Source organism: Hyla sarda, chromosome 5 (assembly GCF_029499605.1).
Source record: "Hyla sarda isolate aHylSar1 chromosome 5, aHylSar1.hap1, whole genome shotgun sequence".
In the NCBI taxonomy this organism is placed as follows: domain Eukaryota; kingdom Metazoa; phylum Chordata; class Amphibia; order Anura; family Hylidae; genus Hyla; species Hyla sarda.
Window position 1 is genome coordinate 9,095,828 of NC_079193.1, and position 20,249 is coordinate 9,116,076.

Here is a 20,249-nt window from a genome sequence, read left to right on the forward strand (position 1 = left end):
ACAGGCAGTTCTTTCCTTCTCATGGCTTGGTGTTTGCTCTGATATACATTGTCAGCTGTGAGACCTTATATAGACAGGGCTGTGTCTGAACTCTACAGGCAGTTCTTTCCCCCTCATGTCTCGGTGTTTGCTCTGATATACATTGTCAGCTGTGAGACCTTATATAGACAGGGCTGTGTCTGAGCTCTACAGGCAGTTCTTTCCCCCTCATGGCTTGGTGTTTGCTCTGATATACATTGTCAGCTGTCAGACCTTATATAGACAGGGCTGTGTCTGAGCTCTACAGGCAGTTCTTTCCTTCTCATGGCTTGGTGTTTGCTCTGATATACATTGTCATCTGTCAGACCTTATATAGACAGGGCTGTGTCTGAACTCTACAGGCAGTTCTTTCCACCTCATGGCTTGGTGTTTTCTCTAAGAAACATTGTCAGCTGTGAGACCTTATATAGACAGGGCTGTGTCTGAACTCTACAGGCAGTTCTTTCCCCCCTCATGTCTTGGTGTTTGCTCTGATATACATTGTCAGCTGTGAGACCTTATATAGACAGGGCTGTGTCTGAGCTCTACAGGCAGTTCTTTCCCCCCTCATGGTGTTTGCTCTGATATACATTGTCAGCTGTGAGACCTTATATAGACAGGGCTGTGTCTGAGCTCTACAGGCAGTTCTTTCCCCCCCTCATGGTGTTTGCTCTGATATACATTGTCAGCTGTCAGACCTTATATAGACAGGGCTGTGTCTGAGCTCTACAGGCAGTTCTTTCTCTCCTCATGGCTTGGTGTTTGCTCTAATATGCATTGTCAGCTGTGAGACCTTATATAGACAGGGCTGTGTCTGAACTCTACAGGCAGTTCTTTCCCCCTCATGTCTTGGTGTTTTCTCTGATATACATTGTCAGCTGTGAGACCTTATATAGACAGGGCTGTATCTGATCTCTACAGGCAGTTCTTTCCTTCTCATGGCTTGGTGTTTGCTCTGATATACATTGTCAGCTGTCAGACCTTATATAGATAGGGCTGTATCTGATCTCTACAGGCAGTTCTTTCCCCCTCAAGTCTTGGTGTTTGCTCTTATATACATTGTCAGCTGTGAGACCTTATATAGACAGGGCTGTGTCTGAGCTCTACAGGCAGTTCTTTCTACCTCATGTCTTGGTGTTTGCTCTGATATACATTGTCAGCTGTGAGACCTTATATAGTCAGGGCTGTGTCTGAGCTCTACAGGCAGTTATTTCCCCCTCATGGCTTGGTGTTTGCTCTGATATACATTGTCAGCTGTGAGATCTTATATAGACAGGGCTGTGTCTGAGCTCTACAGGCAGTTCTTTCCCCCTCACGTCTTGGTGTTTGCTCTGATATACATTGTCAGCTGTGAGACCTTATATAGACAGGGCTGTGTCTGAGCTCTACAGGCAGTTCTTTCCCCCTCACGTCTTGGTGTTTGCTCTGATATACATTGTCAGCTGTGAGACCTTATATAGACAGGGCTGTGTCTGAGCTCTACAGGCAGTTCTTTCCCTCTCATGGCTTGGTGTTTGCTCTGATATACATTGTCAGCTGTCAGACCTTATATAGATAGGGCTGTATCTGATCTCTACAGGCAGTTCTTTCCCCCTCAAGTCTTGGTGTTTGCTCTTATATACATTGTCAGCTGTGAGACCTTATATAGACAGGGCTGTGTCTGAGCTCTACAGGCAGTTCTTTCTACCTCATGTCTTGGTGTTTGCTCTGATATACATTGTCAGCTGTGAGACCTTATATAGTCAGGGCTGTGTCTGAGCTCTACAGGCAGTTATTTCCCCCTCATGGCTTGGTGTTTGCTCTGATATACATTGTCAGCTGTGAGACCTTATATAGACAGGGCTGTGTCTGAGCTCTACAGGCAGTTCTTTCCCCCTCACGTCTTGGTGTTTGCTCTGATATACATTGTCAGCTGTGAGACCTTATATAGACAGGGCTGTGTCTGAGCTCTACAGGCAGTTCTTTCCCCCTCACGTCTTGGTGTTTGCTCTGATATACATTGTCAGCTGTGAGACCTTATATAGACAGGGCTGTGTCTGAGCTCTACAGGCAGTTCTTTTCCCCCTCACGTCTTGGTGTTTGCTCTGATATACATTGTCAGCTGTGAGACCTTATATAGACAGGGCTGTGTCTGAGCTCTACAGGCAGTTCTTTCCCCTCTCATGGCTTGGTGTTTGCTCTGATATACATTGTCAGCTGTCAGATCTTATATAGACAGGGCTGTGCCTGAGCTCTATAGGCAGTTCTTCCCCCTCCTCATGTCTTGGTGTTTGTTCGGATAAAAATGAAAGGGTATGAATACTTTCTGAATGCCTTGTAGAAGAACACGTGTATTAGCTCCAGAGCCGTTTCTTTCTTACTCCTTGCCCTTTGGAAACCTCCTGCATGTAAACGGTGTTAACAGCCGAGTGTAACATCTTCTCCCTGAAATTGATCTCAATGACGTCGGTGACACATGAAGTCCAGTAAGATTTCTATGGTTACATTTTCTTTAAAATTTTAAGCATCTAGTTATTGCCTAAAAGTTCTGCCATCAAGAAAGCCTCCAATCCTCTAAGGAGAAAGGCAATGTTTCCATACTAGTGCGGCTCCAGCTGTTGCAAAACTACAACTCCCAGCATGCCCGGACAGCCAACGGCTGTCCGGGCATGCTGGGAGTTGTAGTTTTGCAACATCTAGAGGACTGCAGTTTGCAGAATACTGGATTAGGACATCATATTTTTAAACTTTTTTATTTATTTATTTATTTATTTATTCATTCATTCATTCATTTAATTATTTATTTTTATTATTTATCTACATACTGATGTTTATTTTTTCTATTATATTATATATTTTATTTATTTAAATGATTATTTATTTTAATTCATTTATTTGAGAACACTGGATTAGGACATCATATTTTTAAACTTTTTTATTTATTCGTTTTATTATTTTTTTTAAATTATTTATCTACATACTAATGTTTATTTTTTCTATTATATTATATATTTTATTTATGTAAATCCTTATTGATTTTTATTCATTTATTTGAGAACACTGGATTAGGACATCATATTTTTAAACTTTTTTATTTATTCGTTTCATTATTTATTTTTATTATTTATCTACATACTAATGTTATTTTTCTATAATATTATACATTTTATTTATTTAAATGATTATTTATTTTAATTCATTTATTTGAGAACACTGGATTAGGACATCATATTTTTAAACTTTTTTATTTATTTATTTATTTATTCATTCATTTAATTATTTTTTTTTATTATTTATCTACATACTTATGTTTATTTTTTCTATTATATTATATATTTTATTCATGTAAATCCTTATTGATTTTTATTCATTTATTTGAGAACACTGGATTAGGACATCATATTTTTAAACTTTTTTATTTATTTATTTATTCATTCATTTAATTATTTTTTTTTTATTATTTATCTACATACTTATGTTTATTTTTTCTATTATATTATATATTTTATTATGTAAATCCTTATTTATTTTTATTCATTTATTTGAGAACACTGGATTAGGACATCATATTTTTAAACTTTTTTATTTATTCGTTTCATTATTTATTTTTATTATTTATCTACATACTAATGTTATTTTTCTATAATATTATACATTTTATTTATTTAAATGATTATTTATTTTAATTCATTTATTTGAGAACACTGGATTAGGACATCATATTTTTAAACTTTTTTATTTATTTATTTATTCATTCATTTAATTATTTTTTTTTATTATTTATCTACATACTTATGTTTATTTTTTCTATTATATTATATATTTTATTCATGTAAATCCTTATTGATTTTTATTCATTTATTTGAGAACACTGGATTAGGACATCATATTTTTAAACTTTTTTATTTATTTATTTATTTATTTATTCATTCATTTAATTATTTTTTTTTTATTATTTATCTACATACTTATGTTTATTTTTTCTATTATATTATATATTTTATTATGTAAATCCTTATTTATTTTTATTCATTTATTTGAGAACACTGGATTAGGACATCATATTTTTAAACTTTTTTTATTTATTCGTTTAATTATTTATTTTTATTATTTATCTACATACTAATGTTATTTTTTCTATGATATTATACATTTTATTTATTTAAATGATTATTGATTTTTATTCATTTATTTGAGAACACTGGATTAGGACATCATATTTTTAAACATTCATTCATTCATTCAATGATTTATTTGTATTCTAATTGATTATCTACATACTAATGTTTGTTTATTCTATTTATTTATTTACATCATTGTTATTTATTTGTATTAATTTATTTCCAGGCATGCTGGAAGTTGTATTTTTGCAACATCTGGATGGCCACAGTTTGGAGACATAAAATGTTTAAACTTTTAGTTAGTTATTTATTCATTCATTCATTTAATTAGGTATTTTTATTTATAATTATTGATTTACATATTGTTGTTAAGCTATTCTAATATATTATAGTATATTTATGTATTTACTTATTTGATTCATTGTTATTTATTTTTATTAATTTATTTGAGAGCACTGGATTAAGACATCATATTTTTAAACATTTATTTATTGATTGATTTAATTATTTATTTGTATTATTTATAAATACACATAATTTATTATATTTATTTATTTATTTATTTATTTAATGAAATTCATTGTTATTTATTTTTATTCATTTATTTCTCAGCATGCTGGGAGTTATAGTTTTGCAACATCTGGAGGGCCACCATTTGGAGACTACTAGATTAAGGCATCATATTTTTGAACATATGGAAATTTGACATTTATTTATTTACCTTTAGCTTTAATAATTTACTTATGTATTGTTATGTATTTATTTTTATTTTTCTATTTTTTTTTAACTCATTGGTATTTATTTATTTTTATTTATTTATTTCCAAGGCATGCTGGGAGTTGTAGTTTTGCAACATGTGGAGGGCCACAGTATAGAGAACACTGGACTAGGACATCATGATTTTGAACTTTATGATTTTTTTTTGTTGTTTATTTAATCAATTAATTTTAATTGTTTATTTATTTACATATTGTTATTTATCTATTTATTCATTTATTAAAGGGGTACTCTGGTGAAATATTTTTTTTTTTAAATCAACTGGTGCCAGAAAGTTGAACAGATTTGTAAATTACTTCTATTAAAAAATCTTAATCCTTCCTGTACTTATTAGCTGCTGAAAACTACAGCGGAAATTCTTTTATTTTTGAAACACAGGGCTCTCTGCTGACATCATGAGCACAGTGCTCTCTGCTGACATCACGAGCACAGTGCTCTCTGCTGACACCTCTGTCCATTTTAGGAACTGTCCAGAGCAGCATATGTTTGCTATGGGGATTTCCTTTTACTCTGGACAGTTCCTAAAATGGACAGAGATGTCAGCAGAGAGCACTGTGCGCGTGATGTCAGCAGAGAGCTCTGTGTTCCAAACGGAAAATTATTTCTACTGTAGTATTCAGCAGCTAATAAGTACTGGAAGGATTAAGATTTTTTAATAGAAGTAATTTACAAATATGTTTAACTTTCTGGCACCAGTTGATTAAAAAAAAAAAAAAGTTTTTCACCGGAGTACCCCTTTAATTTATTTCTTTATTGAATTCATTGTTATTGTTATTTACTTCGCGCCATGAGCAGTGAGGTCCTGGCGGGCTCCTGCACTTGCTTCATGTTCATGGAGCAAATGTACATTATGGTGCGTTAAGTACCAGGACGACACAACGTACATTTACGCCCTTCATCCTCTAGGGGTTAAAGGGGTACTCTGCCCCTAGACATCTTATCCCTGTGGTCCTGCAGCTGCGATCCCTGTGTAGCACCCGGCGTTCATTTAGAATGCTGGGTGGGGGGGGGGGGGGGGCAGGACGTCAGGACCACGCCCCTCATGACATCAAGTCACGCCCCCTCAATGCAAGTCTATGGGAGGGGACGTGACGGCCGAACGATGGGGGAGCGGAGTATCCCTTTAAAGTAAATGGTTCCAAGTTGTAATACCACACACAACCTGAAAACAGAAGTGGCGCTGTTTTTAAATAAAACCAGCTATGTTTTTCTAATCCCGGGTAACCGCTTTAACATATAGTCATCATAGACCATCAGGTTTGCACTGGTAAGTTACCTGAGGGATCATTGGCATTCATACACACCCCAATAAATCATTTGTAAAGTCATCAAAAATAAGGCAAAAATAAATAAATAATCTGTCCGGCTTACTGACGGCTTCCTATGAGAATCACTAGTGGAGTGGCACTTAAATTGAAGAGGTTGGCTGCATTTAAAGGGGTACTCCACCCCTAGACATCTTGTCCCCTGTCCACAGGATAGGGGATAAGATGTCTGATCGCGGGGGTCCCACCGCTGGGGACCCCCCCCCCCCCCCAATCTACTTGCTGCACCCGGCATTCATTTAGAGCAACAGGTTCAGCGCCGGAGGCTCGTGACATCGCGGTCACGCCCCCTCAATGCAAGTCTATGGGAGGGGGCGTGACGGCCGTCACGCCCCCTCCCATAGACTTGCATTGAGGGGCCATGGCCGTAACGTGACTGTGATGTCACCAGCCTCTGCCTCGCATCGCCAGTCGTCCGTCACGTTCGCTCCGTGCACCAGGTGTCTGGGGTGCCGCAGCCGAGATCGCAGGACCCCAGCGATCATATAGGGCATAAGATGTCATGCACAGAGTGCCCCTTTAAATAGATGAAGATTTAAGGCTAAACATGATTTCATAAATCACATGTTCTATATCCTGGCTACCTCCAGAGCTGTATTCACAATTCTGCTGGTCGCTACTTGGAAATGCAATGGGAACTGTGTTTGTTAAAGGGGTACTCCACTGGAAAACATTTTTTTTTTAAATCAACTGGTAGCAGAAAGTTATACAGATTTGTAAATGACTTCTACAAAAAAAAAAAATCTTAATCCTTCCAGTACTTAACAGCTGCTATATCCTCCCCAGGAAGTTCTTTTCTTTTTGAATTTCCTTTCTGTCTTACCACAGTGCTCTCTGCTGACACCTCTGTCCATTTTAGGAACTGTTCGGTACGGAGAGGTTTGCTATGGGGATTTTCTCCTACTCTGGACAGTTCCTGACATGGACAGAGGTGTCAGCAGAGAGCACTTGTGGTCAGACAGAAAGATAATTCAAAAAGAAAAGAACTTCCTGTGGAGCATATAGCAGCTGATAAGTACTGGAAGGATTAAGATTTTTTTTAATAGAAGTAATTTACAAATCTGTTTAACTTTCTGCCACCAGTTGACTTAAAAAGAAATGTCTTTTTCCAGTGGAGTACCCCTTTAAATGCGCATAATAGGCAATATTGGTGATATAACCAGAGTATAGTGTGTGGTCTCTGTAGCTTCTGTGTCCAGACTGTGAATGAAGCTGCTCTCGATCCCCATCTCCCAGCAGGAAGTCCCAGCAGGAAGTCCCAGCAGGAAGTCCCAGCAGGAAGTCCCAACAGGAAGTCCCAGCAGGAAGTCCCAGCAGGAAGTCCCAGCAGGAAGTCCCAACAGGAAGTCCCAGAATAATAAAGATAAGTGAACCCAACTGATTCGTTACGATAACTATACCCTCCCTACTGTGTTCACATAGAACACTGGGAGCCTGGGTGCTTATGTTTACCTCTCACTCCAAAATCTCTAGTTCCACTGACTACAAATCCCAGCATGGCCTCATCATTTACACATGAGGCCTAAGAGGATACTTTCTACGTACCGTCGACACATGGCAGTGGTAGCTGTCTTGCTCGGCGTAGAGAACTTCGTCTTTAATAAAAACAGAGATAGCCCTCAGGATGAAGGAGACAAACAGGTTCATGTGGATGAAATTTCTGGTGCAGTGGAGTTTCCTGAAATAGTGAATTAACAATCAATTCATAAAAAACAATACATTAAATAAACAAATAAATAAAATAAAAAACAAGCAAATAAATAACTAAATTAATAAATAAGGTGGATAAAGTTTCTGATGCAGTGGAGTTTCCTGAAATAGCAATAAATAAATAACTAAATAAATAAATAAACAACAATGCGTAACTAAAATAAAAAATAAACAAAAATAAATGAATAAATACCGTATATACTCAAGTATAAGCCGAGTTTTGCAGCACGATTTTTTAGTGGTCTTCAACCTGCGGACCTCCAGATGTTGCAAAACTACAACTCCCAGCATGCCCGGACAGCCATCGGCTGTCCGGGCATGCTGGGAGTTGTAGTTTTGAAACCTCTGGAGTTCTGCAGGTTGAAGACCACTGCGGCCTTCGTCATCATCCAGACCCCCCCCCTTTTGTTTTCTACTCACCTCCCCTCAATAGGAAGGAAGGGTGAGCTGGTCCGGGCCGTCCATATTCGAACTCCTATGCTGCAGGGACCGTCCGGTGGGGAGGGTTAGTCGTTCCAGGTTGTCCGTCTTCACCGGGAGGCCCTCTTCTCCGCTCTGGGCCGGCCCCGGACTAGTGATGCTGCCTTGACGACGACGCGCAGGGACGTCCGTGCACAGCAGACGTCCGTGACATCCCTGCGCGGTGGCGTCAAGGCAGCGTCATTATTCCCAGGCCGGCCCGGAGCGGAGAAGAGGGCCTCCCGGTGAAGATGGACAACCCGGAACGACTAACCCTCCCCGCCGGACGCTCCCTGCAGCATAGATGGCCCGGACCAGCTCACCCCTCCTTCCCACCGAGGGGAGGGGAGTAGAAAACAAAAGGGGGGTTTGGATGATGACGAAGGCAGCAGTGGTCTTCAACCTGCGGACCTCCAGATGTTTCAAAACTACAACTCCCAGCATGTCCGGACAGCCGATGGCTTTCCGGGCATGCTGGGCGTTGTAGATTTGCAACATCTGGAGGTCCGCAGGTTGAAGACCACTGAGAAGGGATTGACAGGCGGTGATGATGAAGGGGGGATGATGACGAGGGGGATGATGACGAGGGGGATGATGACGAGGGGGATGATGACGAGGGGGATGATGACGAGGGGGATGATGATGGGGGGATGATGACGAGGGGGATGATGACGAGGGGGATGATGACGAGGGGGATGATGACGGGGGGATGATGACGAGGGGGATGATGACGGGGGGATGATGACGGGGGGGGGGATGATGACGAGGGGGATGATGACGAGGGGGATGATGACGGGGGGATGATGACGGGGGTGATAATGACGAGGGGGATGATGACGAGGGGGATGATGACGAGGGGGATGATGACGAGGGGGATGATGACGAGGGGGATGATGACGAGGGGGATGATGACGAGGGGGATGATGACGGGGGGATGATGACGAGGGGGATGATGACGGGGGGATGATGACGGGGGGGGGGATGATGACGAGGGGGATGATGACGAGGGGGATGATGACGGGGGGATGATGACGGGGGTGATAATGACGGGGAGGGATGATGACGGGGGGATGATGACGGGGGTGATAATGACGGGGAGGGATGATGACGGGGGTAATGATGACGGGGGTGATGATGACGAGGGTGATAATGACGGGGGGATGATGACGGGGGTGATGATGACGGGGGTGATGATGACGGGGGGTGATGATGACGGGGGTGATGATGACGAGGGTGATGATGACGGGGGTGTGATGATGACGGGGGTGATGATGATGGGGGTGATGATGACGGGGGTGATGATGACGGGGGGTGATGATGACGGGGGTGATGATGACGGGGGTGATGATGACGGGGGTCTGGATGATGACGAGGGGGATGATGACGAGGGGGATGATGACGAGGGGGATGATGACGGGGTGATGATGACGGGGGTGATGATGACGGGGGGTGATGATGACGGGGGTGATGATGACGGGGTGATGATGACGGGGTGATGATAACGAGGGTGATAATGACAGGGGGATGATGACGGGGGTGATGATGACGAGGTGGATGATGACGGGGGGATGATGACGGGGGGTGATGATGACGGGGGTCTGGATGATGACAGGGGGGGATGATGACATGGGGGATGATGTATTTCACACCCTAGGCTTATAGTCAAGTCAATAACTTTTCCTGGGTTTTTGGGTTGAAATTAGGGGCCTCGGCTTATATTCGGGACGGCTTATACTCAAGAATATACGGTAAAACATTTTTAATAAATAACGTGGATAAAGTTTCTGGTGTAGTGGAGTTTCCTTAAATAGTGAAATAACAATAAATAAAGGAATAAATATATGAATAAAAATTTATAAAATAAAAAAAAAATGTATTAATTAAATAAAATCTAAATAAAAACAAATAAATAACAAAGCATTAATAAATAATGAAAAGAAAAAAATAAACATAAATAAATGAATTATTAAATAATAAATTTTTAATAAATAAAGTGGATAAAGTTTCTGGTGCAGTGGAGTTTCCTGAAATAGTGAATTAACAATAAATAAATAAAGGAATAAATAAATAAATTAATAAATACAAATAAAATAAACAAATAAATAAATTAAATAAAAATAAAAACAAATAAATAATGTGTAAATAAATAATGAAAATTTAAAAAATAAACAAAAATTAAATAATTAATTTTTAATAAATGAAGTGGATAAAGTTTCAGGTGCAGTGGAGTTTTCTTTAAAAAAAAATTGTGAAAAAATGTATTTAGTAAAAAAAAACACTAAATAAATAACTAAAATAACCACTGAGACCCAGTCCAACAAATATCAGTAAGTTATGTGAATCTGTTCCATAATTGCAATAACATTTGTAGGTTTATTTATTCAGAAAAACAAAACAAATGACAACTATCTTATGGGCAATGCAAGTGTCAAAGGGGCGTGGCCTAGAGTCTGCTGAGCCCTAGGTCTGCAACGTTATTTTTATACGTTATGTCAGTAGATAAAAATTTACATTGGGGGAAAAGTAAAGAACTGACTGAAGGGAGTAAAAAAAAACGGACATAAAAGAAGCAACGGGATAAAATATTGTAGAATGGCGGTAAAATGGCGAATTCCATACAATTACAACATGGAAATGGACCAAGAACCAAGGACCTGGAAAATATAATGTAGGAAATTACCTGAAGCGGCACAGGATGACCATGGCGGTGGTGAGGGCCACGAGGGATGTGCTGTATCCTACTGTGTACAAGGCTTTCACAGACAGAAAGTAAGTGTCCTGCAGAAAACACCGGGAGGGATCAGAAGGGTCAGTAAATGGACAATAACTGTCTACCGCAATACGGAATCTCCCAATAGCGAACACTCACCTGGAATAAAAAAGTGCCACTTTATTACCCCTGTGCCACACCATTGCCCCTTTATCCCCAGTGTCATGTCATCCTCCCTGTGCCATTTCATTCCCCCTTTATCCCTCTGTGCCCAATCATCCCCCTTAATCCCTGTGCCACATCACCTTTCCCCTTCCCTCCTCCCCTGTTGTTCTTCTTACCAGGCCAACAGGCTCAGGTGCAGGGGCTCTCAGCTCTCAGGTTTGACATTCTCCTGACATCCTCTGCGCTGAACTCACTGAGAGGCTGTGAGCAGTGGCGCCTGTCATCAGTGACGAGTGACGCTCCTGACATTACTTGTCAGCGCCCGCAGCCGCTGCTGCTCTCAGTAAGTGCAGCGCAGAGGACGTCAGGAGAATGTCAAAACCCGCTGAGAGCCCCTATACCTGAGCCTGCTGGCCAGGTAAGAAGAACAACGGGGAGGAATAAAGGGGAAAAGTGATGTGGCACAAGGGGGAAGGGGGATTATATGGCACAGGGCACAGGGGAATATAGGGGGAATGCAATGGCACAGGGAGGAGACAGTATTATAGTAGTTATATTCTTGCAGACAGGGGGCAGTATTATAGCAGCTATAATCTATAAACCCGTTACATGATAGGTAGGACAGTAATTACTACCTTGAGGATGTTAACGTTGATATTGACTGAAAATTTATTGTATTTTATTGTTCTGTGTAGCAGTAGGTATATAGCAGTATGATTTTCACCCTGTGCTACCTACTGTAACCCTACACAGCATGCGGGAAACGTTTTACCCTGGATCTTTTTTTCTGGATAACAATTGTGATGTTTGTTCTGTATTCCGCACATCGGTAGCTGACAATCCATTATCTTCCACGTGCAGTCGGCTTCAGCTCCGAACGTCTGTCATTTCTTATTTTGTAACCCTGACCTACATTGGTAAATCCCACTCTAGATGTGTCTGTACGGAGGAGCGGAGTCTGTGCTGGATGAGGCGGGATCTTTTATAGAAAACGTGTGGAGGACAAAGCCCTATAAAGAAGTATCGGCAGGTTCTGAGCCCTTGTTGTGCTTTTTGCAAATTCTTGTGCTTTTCATCCCGGTTGGTTAAAGTGGGTACTCCGCCACCATACATCTTATCTCCTATCCAAAGAATGGGGATAAGACGTCTGGTCGTTGCACCCGGCATTTGTTTAGAACGTCGGGCACAGCGTCGGAGTCTCTTGACGTCACGGCTACGCCCGCTTGTGACGTCATGGTCACGCCTCCTCAATGCAAGTCTATGGGAGGGGGCGTGACGTACGTCACGCCACCTCCCATAGACTTGCATTGAGGGGGGCATGGCCTTGACGTCACAAGCGAAGCACGACTGTGACGTCACAAGCCTCCATTCCATATCGCCAGTCATCCGGCAGGGAGCGAAGTCCGCTCCGTACACCGGATGGCTGGGATGTCGCGGCCGAGATCGCGGTGATCCCCCGCGATCAGACATCACATCCCATCTCCTTTGGATAGGGGATAAGATGTCTAGGGGCGGAGTACCCCTTTAAGAGACACCATGTGACCTCATATTCAGTCATACATATAGTATTGGACCCATAAGGAGCTCTACAAATCGTCGTGCGGCCATCTTTTCTTATTGATTACCGATCTCTTGTGTAAAGATTATTTTTTTCATGTCTCCAGTCACATCCAGAGCTGCATTGAAGATTTTGCCTCATTGAGGTTATTTCCCACAATGCAGTGCACCGGGGGGGCAGACTCTCCTGGACCCTCATTGATGGTTATGGATAGAGATAAGTGATGGCTCATAGAGGAGGAGACGATTTTCTAACCTGGTCCTGACCCGTCTGATTGAGGTCGAAGCCGCAGGCGTCAGAGTAGTGGGGGAAGGGATCCGACCAGCCGCTCTCTGTGCAGTTCCGGCTGATAATTCCTTCTGTGGACGGGAAGAGGACAGAAAGACTTCACATAAGGGCCTTATAGGACTATTATAGGCTCCTCCTCATGGGGTGGAACATGACGGTCATCACTCATCATTGTTATTATCATCATCCTCAATATTACTGTCATCAATATCATTATCATCTCCACTAATATCATCTACAGTAACACCACTATCAATATCAGCATCATCACCAACCATATCCTCATCATCATCATCACCAACCATATCCTCATCATCATCATCACTAACCATATCTCATCATCATCATCATCATCACCAACCATATATCATCACCATCATCACCAACCATATCCTCATCCTCATCATCACCAACCATATCTCATCATCATCACCAACCATATCCTTCATCATCATCATCATCATCACCAACCATATCATCATCATCACCAACCATATCTCATCATCATCATCATCACCAACCATATCTCATCATCATCATCACCAACCATATATCATCATCATCATCATCATCACCAACCATATGTCATCATCATCACCAACCATATATCATCATCATCATCATCACCAACTATATATCATCATCATCATCATCATCATCATCACCAACCATATGTCATCATCATCACCAACCATATATCAGCATCATCATCACCAACCACATACCATCATCATCATCATCACCAACCATATGTCATCATCATCATCACCAACCACATATCATCATCATCATCACCAACCATATGTCATCATCATCATCATCACCAACCATATCCTCATCATCATCATCACCAACCATATGTCATCATCATCATCATCACCAACCATATCCTCATCATCATCACCAACCATATCTCATCATCATCATCACCAACCATATCATCATCATCACCAACCATATCTCATCATCATCATCACCAACCATATCTCATCATCATCATCACCAACCATATCATCATCATCATCACCAACCATATCTCATCATCATCACCAACCATATGTCGTTATCATCATCATTAACAACCAAATCATCATCATCACCAACCAACCATATATCAGCATCATCACCAACCATATATCAGCATCCTCATCATCATCACCAACCATATATCAGCATCATCATCACCAACCATATCTCATCATCATCATCACCAACCATATCATCATCATCATCACCAACCATATATCATCATCATCACCAACCATATGTCGTCATCATCATCATCACCAACCATATCATCACCATCACCAACCATATCATCACCATCACCAACCATATGTCATCATCATTATCATTACCAAATATATGTCATCATCATCATCATCACCAACCATATCATCATCATCATCATCACCAACCATATCATCATCATCATCATCACCAACCACATATCATCATCATCATCATCACCAACCATATCATCATCATCATAACCAACTATGTCATCATCATCATCACCAACCATATATCAGCATCATCATCATCACCAACCATATATCATCATCATCATCATCATCACCAACCATATATCAGCATCCTCAACATCATCACCAACCATATCATCATCATCATCACCAACCATATCTCATCACCATCACCAACCATATATCAGCATCATCATCACCAACCATATCATCATCATCATCATCATCATCACCAACCATCTATCATCATCATCACCAACCACATATCAGCATCATCATCATCCCCAACCATATATCATCACCAACCATATATCATCATCATCATCATCACCAACCATATTTCATCATCATCATCATCATCATCAACAACCATATCATCATCATCATCATCATCATCACCAACCATCTATCATCATCATCACCAACCACATATCAGCATCATCATCATCCCCAACCATATATCATCACCAACCATATATCATCATCATCATCATCACCAACCATATTTCATCATCATCATCATCATCATCAACAACCATATCATCATCATCATCACCAACCATATATAAGCATCATCATCACCAACCATATTTCATCATCATCATCATCATCATCATCATCACCAACCATATATCAGCATCATCATCACCAACCACATATCATCATCATCATCACCAACCATATATCATCATCATCATCATCACCAACCATATATCATCATCATCATCATCACCAACCATATATCAGCATCGTCATCACCAACCACATATCATCATCATCATCATCATCACCAACCATATGTCATCATCATCATCATCACCAACCATATATCAGCATCATCATCATCACCAACCACATATCATCATCATCACCAACCATATTTCATCATCATCTTCATCATCACCAACCATATCATCATCATCACCAACCATATATAAGCATCATCATCACCAACCATATTTCATCATCATCATCATCATCACCAACCATATCCTCATCATCATCATCACCAACCACATACCATCATCATCACCAACCATATCCTCATCATCATCATCACTAACCATATCATCATCATCATCACCAACCATATGTCATCATCATCATCATCACCAACCATATCCTCATCATCATCATCACCAACCATATGTCATCATCATCATCATCACCAACCATATCCTCATCATCATCACCAACCATATGTCATCATCATCACCAACCATATGTCATCATCATCATCATCACCAACCATATCCTCATCATCATCACCAACCATATGTCATCATCATCACCAACCATATGTCATCATCATCATCATCACCAACCATATCCTCATCATCATCACCAACCATATCTCATCATCATCACCAACCATATGTCATCATCATCATCATCACCAACCATATCCTCATCATCATCACCAACCATATCTCATCATCATCATCACCAACCATATCTCATCATCATCATCACCAACCATATCATCATCATCATCACCAACCATATATCATCATCATCACCAACCATATGTCGTTATCATCATCATTACCAACCAAATCATCATCACCACCAACCAACCATATATCAGCATCATCACCAACCATATATCAGCATCCTCATCATCATCACCAACCATATGTCGTCATCATCATCATCACCAACCATATCATCACCATCACCAACCATATCATCACCATCACCAACCATATGTCATCATCATTATCATTACCAAATATATGTCATCATCATCATCATCACCAACCATATATCATCATCATCACCAACCATATGTCGTTATCATCATCATTAACAACCAAATCATCATCATCACCAACCAACCATATATCAGCATCATCACCAACCATATATCAGCATCCTCATCATCATCACCAACCGTATGTCGTCATCATCATCATCACCAACCATATCATCACCATCACCAACCATATCATCACCATCACCAACCATATGTCATCATCATTATCATTACCAAATATATGTCATCATCATCATCATCACCAACCATATCATCATCATCATCATCACCAACCACATATCATCATCATCATCATCATCACCAACCATATCATCATCATCATAACCAACTATGTCATCATCATCATCACCAACCATATATCAGCATCATCATCATCATCACCAACCATATATCAGCATCATCATCACCAACCATATCATCATCATCATCACCAACCATATCATCATCATCATCACCAACCATATATCAGCATCCTCAACATCATCACCAACCATATCATCATCATCATCACCAACCATATCTCATCACCATCACCAACCATATATCAGCATCATCATCACCAACCATATCATCATCATCATCATCATCATCACCAACCATATCATCATCATCACCAACCACATATCATCATCATCATCATCATCATCACCAACCATCTAACATCATCATCACCAACCACATATCAGCATCATCATCATCCCCAACCATATATCATCACCAACCATATATCATCATCATCATCATCACCAACCATATTTCATCATCATCATCATCATCATCATCATCAACAACCATATCATCATCATCATCACCAACCATATATAAGCATCATCATCACCAACCATATTTCATCATCATCATCATCATCATCATCATCATCACCAACCATATATCAGCATCATCATCACCAACCACATATCATCATCATCATCATCATCACCAACCATATATCATCATCATCATCACCAACCATATATCATCATCATCATCATCACCAACCATATATCAGCATCATCATCACCAACCACATATCATCATCATCATCATCATCATCATCATCACCAACCATATGTCATCATCATCATCACCAACCATATATCAGCATCATCATCATCACCAACCACATATCATCATCATCATCACCAACCATATTTCATCATCATCTTCATCATCACCAACCATATCATCATCATCACCAACCATATATAAGCATCATCATCACCAACCATATTTCATCATCATCATCATCATCATCATCATCACCAACCATATATCAGCATCATCATCACCAACCATATTTCATCATCATCATCATCATCACCAACCATATATCAGCATCATCATCACCAACCACATATCATCATCATCATCATCACCAACCATATATCATCATCATCATCATCATCACCAACCATATATCATCATCATCATCATCACCAACCATATATCATCATCATCATCATCACCAACCAGATATCATCACCAACCATATGTCATCATCATCATCACAGACCATATATCATCATCATCATCATCACCAACCATATCATCATCATCATCACCAACCATATCATCATCATCATCATCACCAACCATATATCAGCATCATCATCATCACCAACCATATATCATCATCATCATCATTACCAACCATATATCATCATCATCAGCACATTCATCATCTCTATCATTCTCACATCAATATCATCATTGTTATCAACATTATCATCCTCAAGCACCACTATCAATAATATCATCATCATCATTAATATCATCATCATCATTAATATCATCATCATCATCATCATCATAATTAATATCATCATCATCAATATTATAATCATCATCATAATTAATATCATCATCATCATCATTAATATCATCATCAATATTATTATCATCATTAACCCCTTAAGGACCAAGCCTATTATGACCTTAAGGACCCGGCCATTTTTTGCACATGTGACCTCTGTCACTTTAAGCATTAATAACTCTGATGCTTTTACTTATGAATTTGATTTCGAGATTGTTTTTTCGTGACATAATTCTACACTGCATTTTTTTTTTTACTTTGTAGCTCACTGCTTGTAAGGAAAATGAATATTCCAAGTAAATTATATATTGATTCACAAATACAATATATTGAGATGTTTTTACTTTTGGAAGACACCAGAGGCTTCAAAGTTCAGCAGCAATTTTCCAATTTTTCACAAAATTTTCAACATCGTAATTTTTCATGGACCAGTTCAGTTTTGAAGTTGATTTGAAGGGTCTTCATATTAGAAATACCCCATAAATGACCCCATTATAAAAACTACACCCCTCAAAGTATTCAAAATGACATTCAGTAAATGTGTTAACCCTTTAGGTGTTTCAAAGGAATAGCAGCAAAGTGAAGGAGAAAATTCAAAATCTCCATTTTTTACACTTGCATGTTCTTGTAAACCCAGTTTTTTTTATTTTTACAAGAGGTAAAAGGAGGAAAAGACCCCCAAAATTTGTAACTCAATTTCTCTCGAGTAAGGAAATACCTCATATGTGTATGTGAAGTGTTCGGGGGGCGCAGTAGAGGGCTCAGAAGGGAAGGAGCGACAAGCGGATTTTGGAGAGTGAATTTTGCTGAAATGGTTTTTGGGGGGCATGTCACATTTAGGAAGCCCCTATGGTGCTAGAACAGCAAAAAAGAAAAAAAAAAAGAAAACACATGGCACGCTATTTTGGAAACTACACCCCTCAAGGAACGTAACAAAGGGTAAAGTGAGCCTTTACACCCCACAGGTGTTTGACAAATTTTCACTAAAGTTGGACATGAAAATTAAAAAAAAAAAATTTTCACAAAAATGCTGGTGTTACCCCAATTTTTTTTTTCACAAGGGGTAATAGGAGAAAAAGCCTCCCAAAATTTGTAACACCATTGAAATACCCCATATATGGATATAAAGTGCTCTGCGGGCGAACTACAATGCTCAGAAGAGGAGGAGCGCCATTGAGCTTTTGGAGAGAGAATTTGGTTGGAATGGAAGTCTGGGGCCATGTGCGTTTACAAAGCCCCCATGGTGCCACAACAGTGAACCCCCCCCCCCCTCCCACATGTTACTCTATTTCGGAAACTACACCCCTCACGTAATGTAATAAGGGGTGCAGTGAGCATTTACACCCCACAGGTGTCTGACAGATTTTTTGAACAGTGGTCCATGAAAATGAAAAATAAAATTTTTCATTTGCACAGCCCACTGTTCCAAAGATCTGTCAAATGGCAGTGGGCAGTGGACAGATCTTTGGAACAGTGGGCTGTGCAAATGAAAAATTTTATTTTTCATTTTCATGGACCACTGTTCAAAAAATCTGTCAGACACCTGTGGGGTGTAAATGCTCACTGCACCCCTTATTACATTACGTGAGGGGTGTAGTTTCCGAAATAGAGTAACATGTGGGAGGGGGGGGGGGGTTCACTGTTGTGGCACCATCTGGGCTTTGTAAACACATGGCCTTCAATTCCAGCCAAATTCTCTCTCCTAAAGCCCAATGGCGCTCCTTCTCTTCAGAGCCCTGTAGTGCGCCCGCAGAGCACTTTACATCCACATATGGGGTATTTCCAAGCTTAGAAGAAATGGTGTTACAAATTTTAGGGGGCTTTTTTCTTATTACCCCTTGTGAAAATGAAAAATTTGGGGTAACACCAGCATTTTAGTGAAACATTTTTTTTTTCATTTCAACATCCAACTGTAATGAAAATTCGTCAAACACCTGCGGGGTGTTAAGGCTGACTATAGCTCTTGTTATGTTGCGTGAGTGGTGTAGTTTCCAAAATGGGGTCACATGTGGGTTGTTTTTTTTGCATTTATGTCAGAACCACTGTAACTATGAGCCACCCCTGT

At 39.9% G+C, this 20,249-nt stretch overlaps 1 protein-coding gene across 8 annotated transcripts in view; it reads right to left on the bottom strand.

The window, feature by feature from the left end:
- The window catches only part of ADCYAP1R1 (ADCYAP receptor type I), a 279,625-nt gene that overhangs the window by 58,975 nt on the left and 200,401 nt on the right, over positions 1-20,249 (bottom strand). For all 8 annotated transcript variants that reach the window (XM_056518828.1, XM_056518825.1, XM_056518826.1 and 5 more), the window contains 3 exons: positions 13,078-13,181; positions 11,070-11,167; positions 7,766-7,898 (listed from right to left, as the gene is read on the bottom strand). In XM_056518828.1, the coding sequence (XP_056374803.1) occupies positions 7,766-7,898; positions 11,070-11,167; positions 13,078-13,181 (335 nt within the window). The remainder of the gene's footprint in view (positions 1-7,765; positions 7,899-11,069; positions 11,168-13,077; positions 13,182-20,249) is intronic.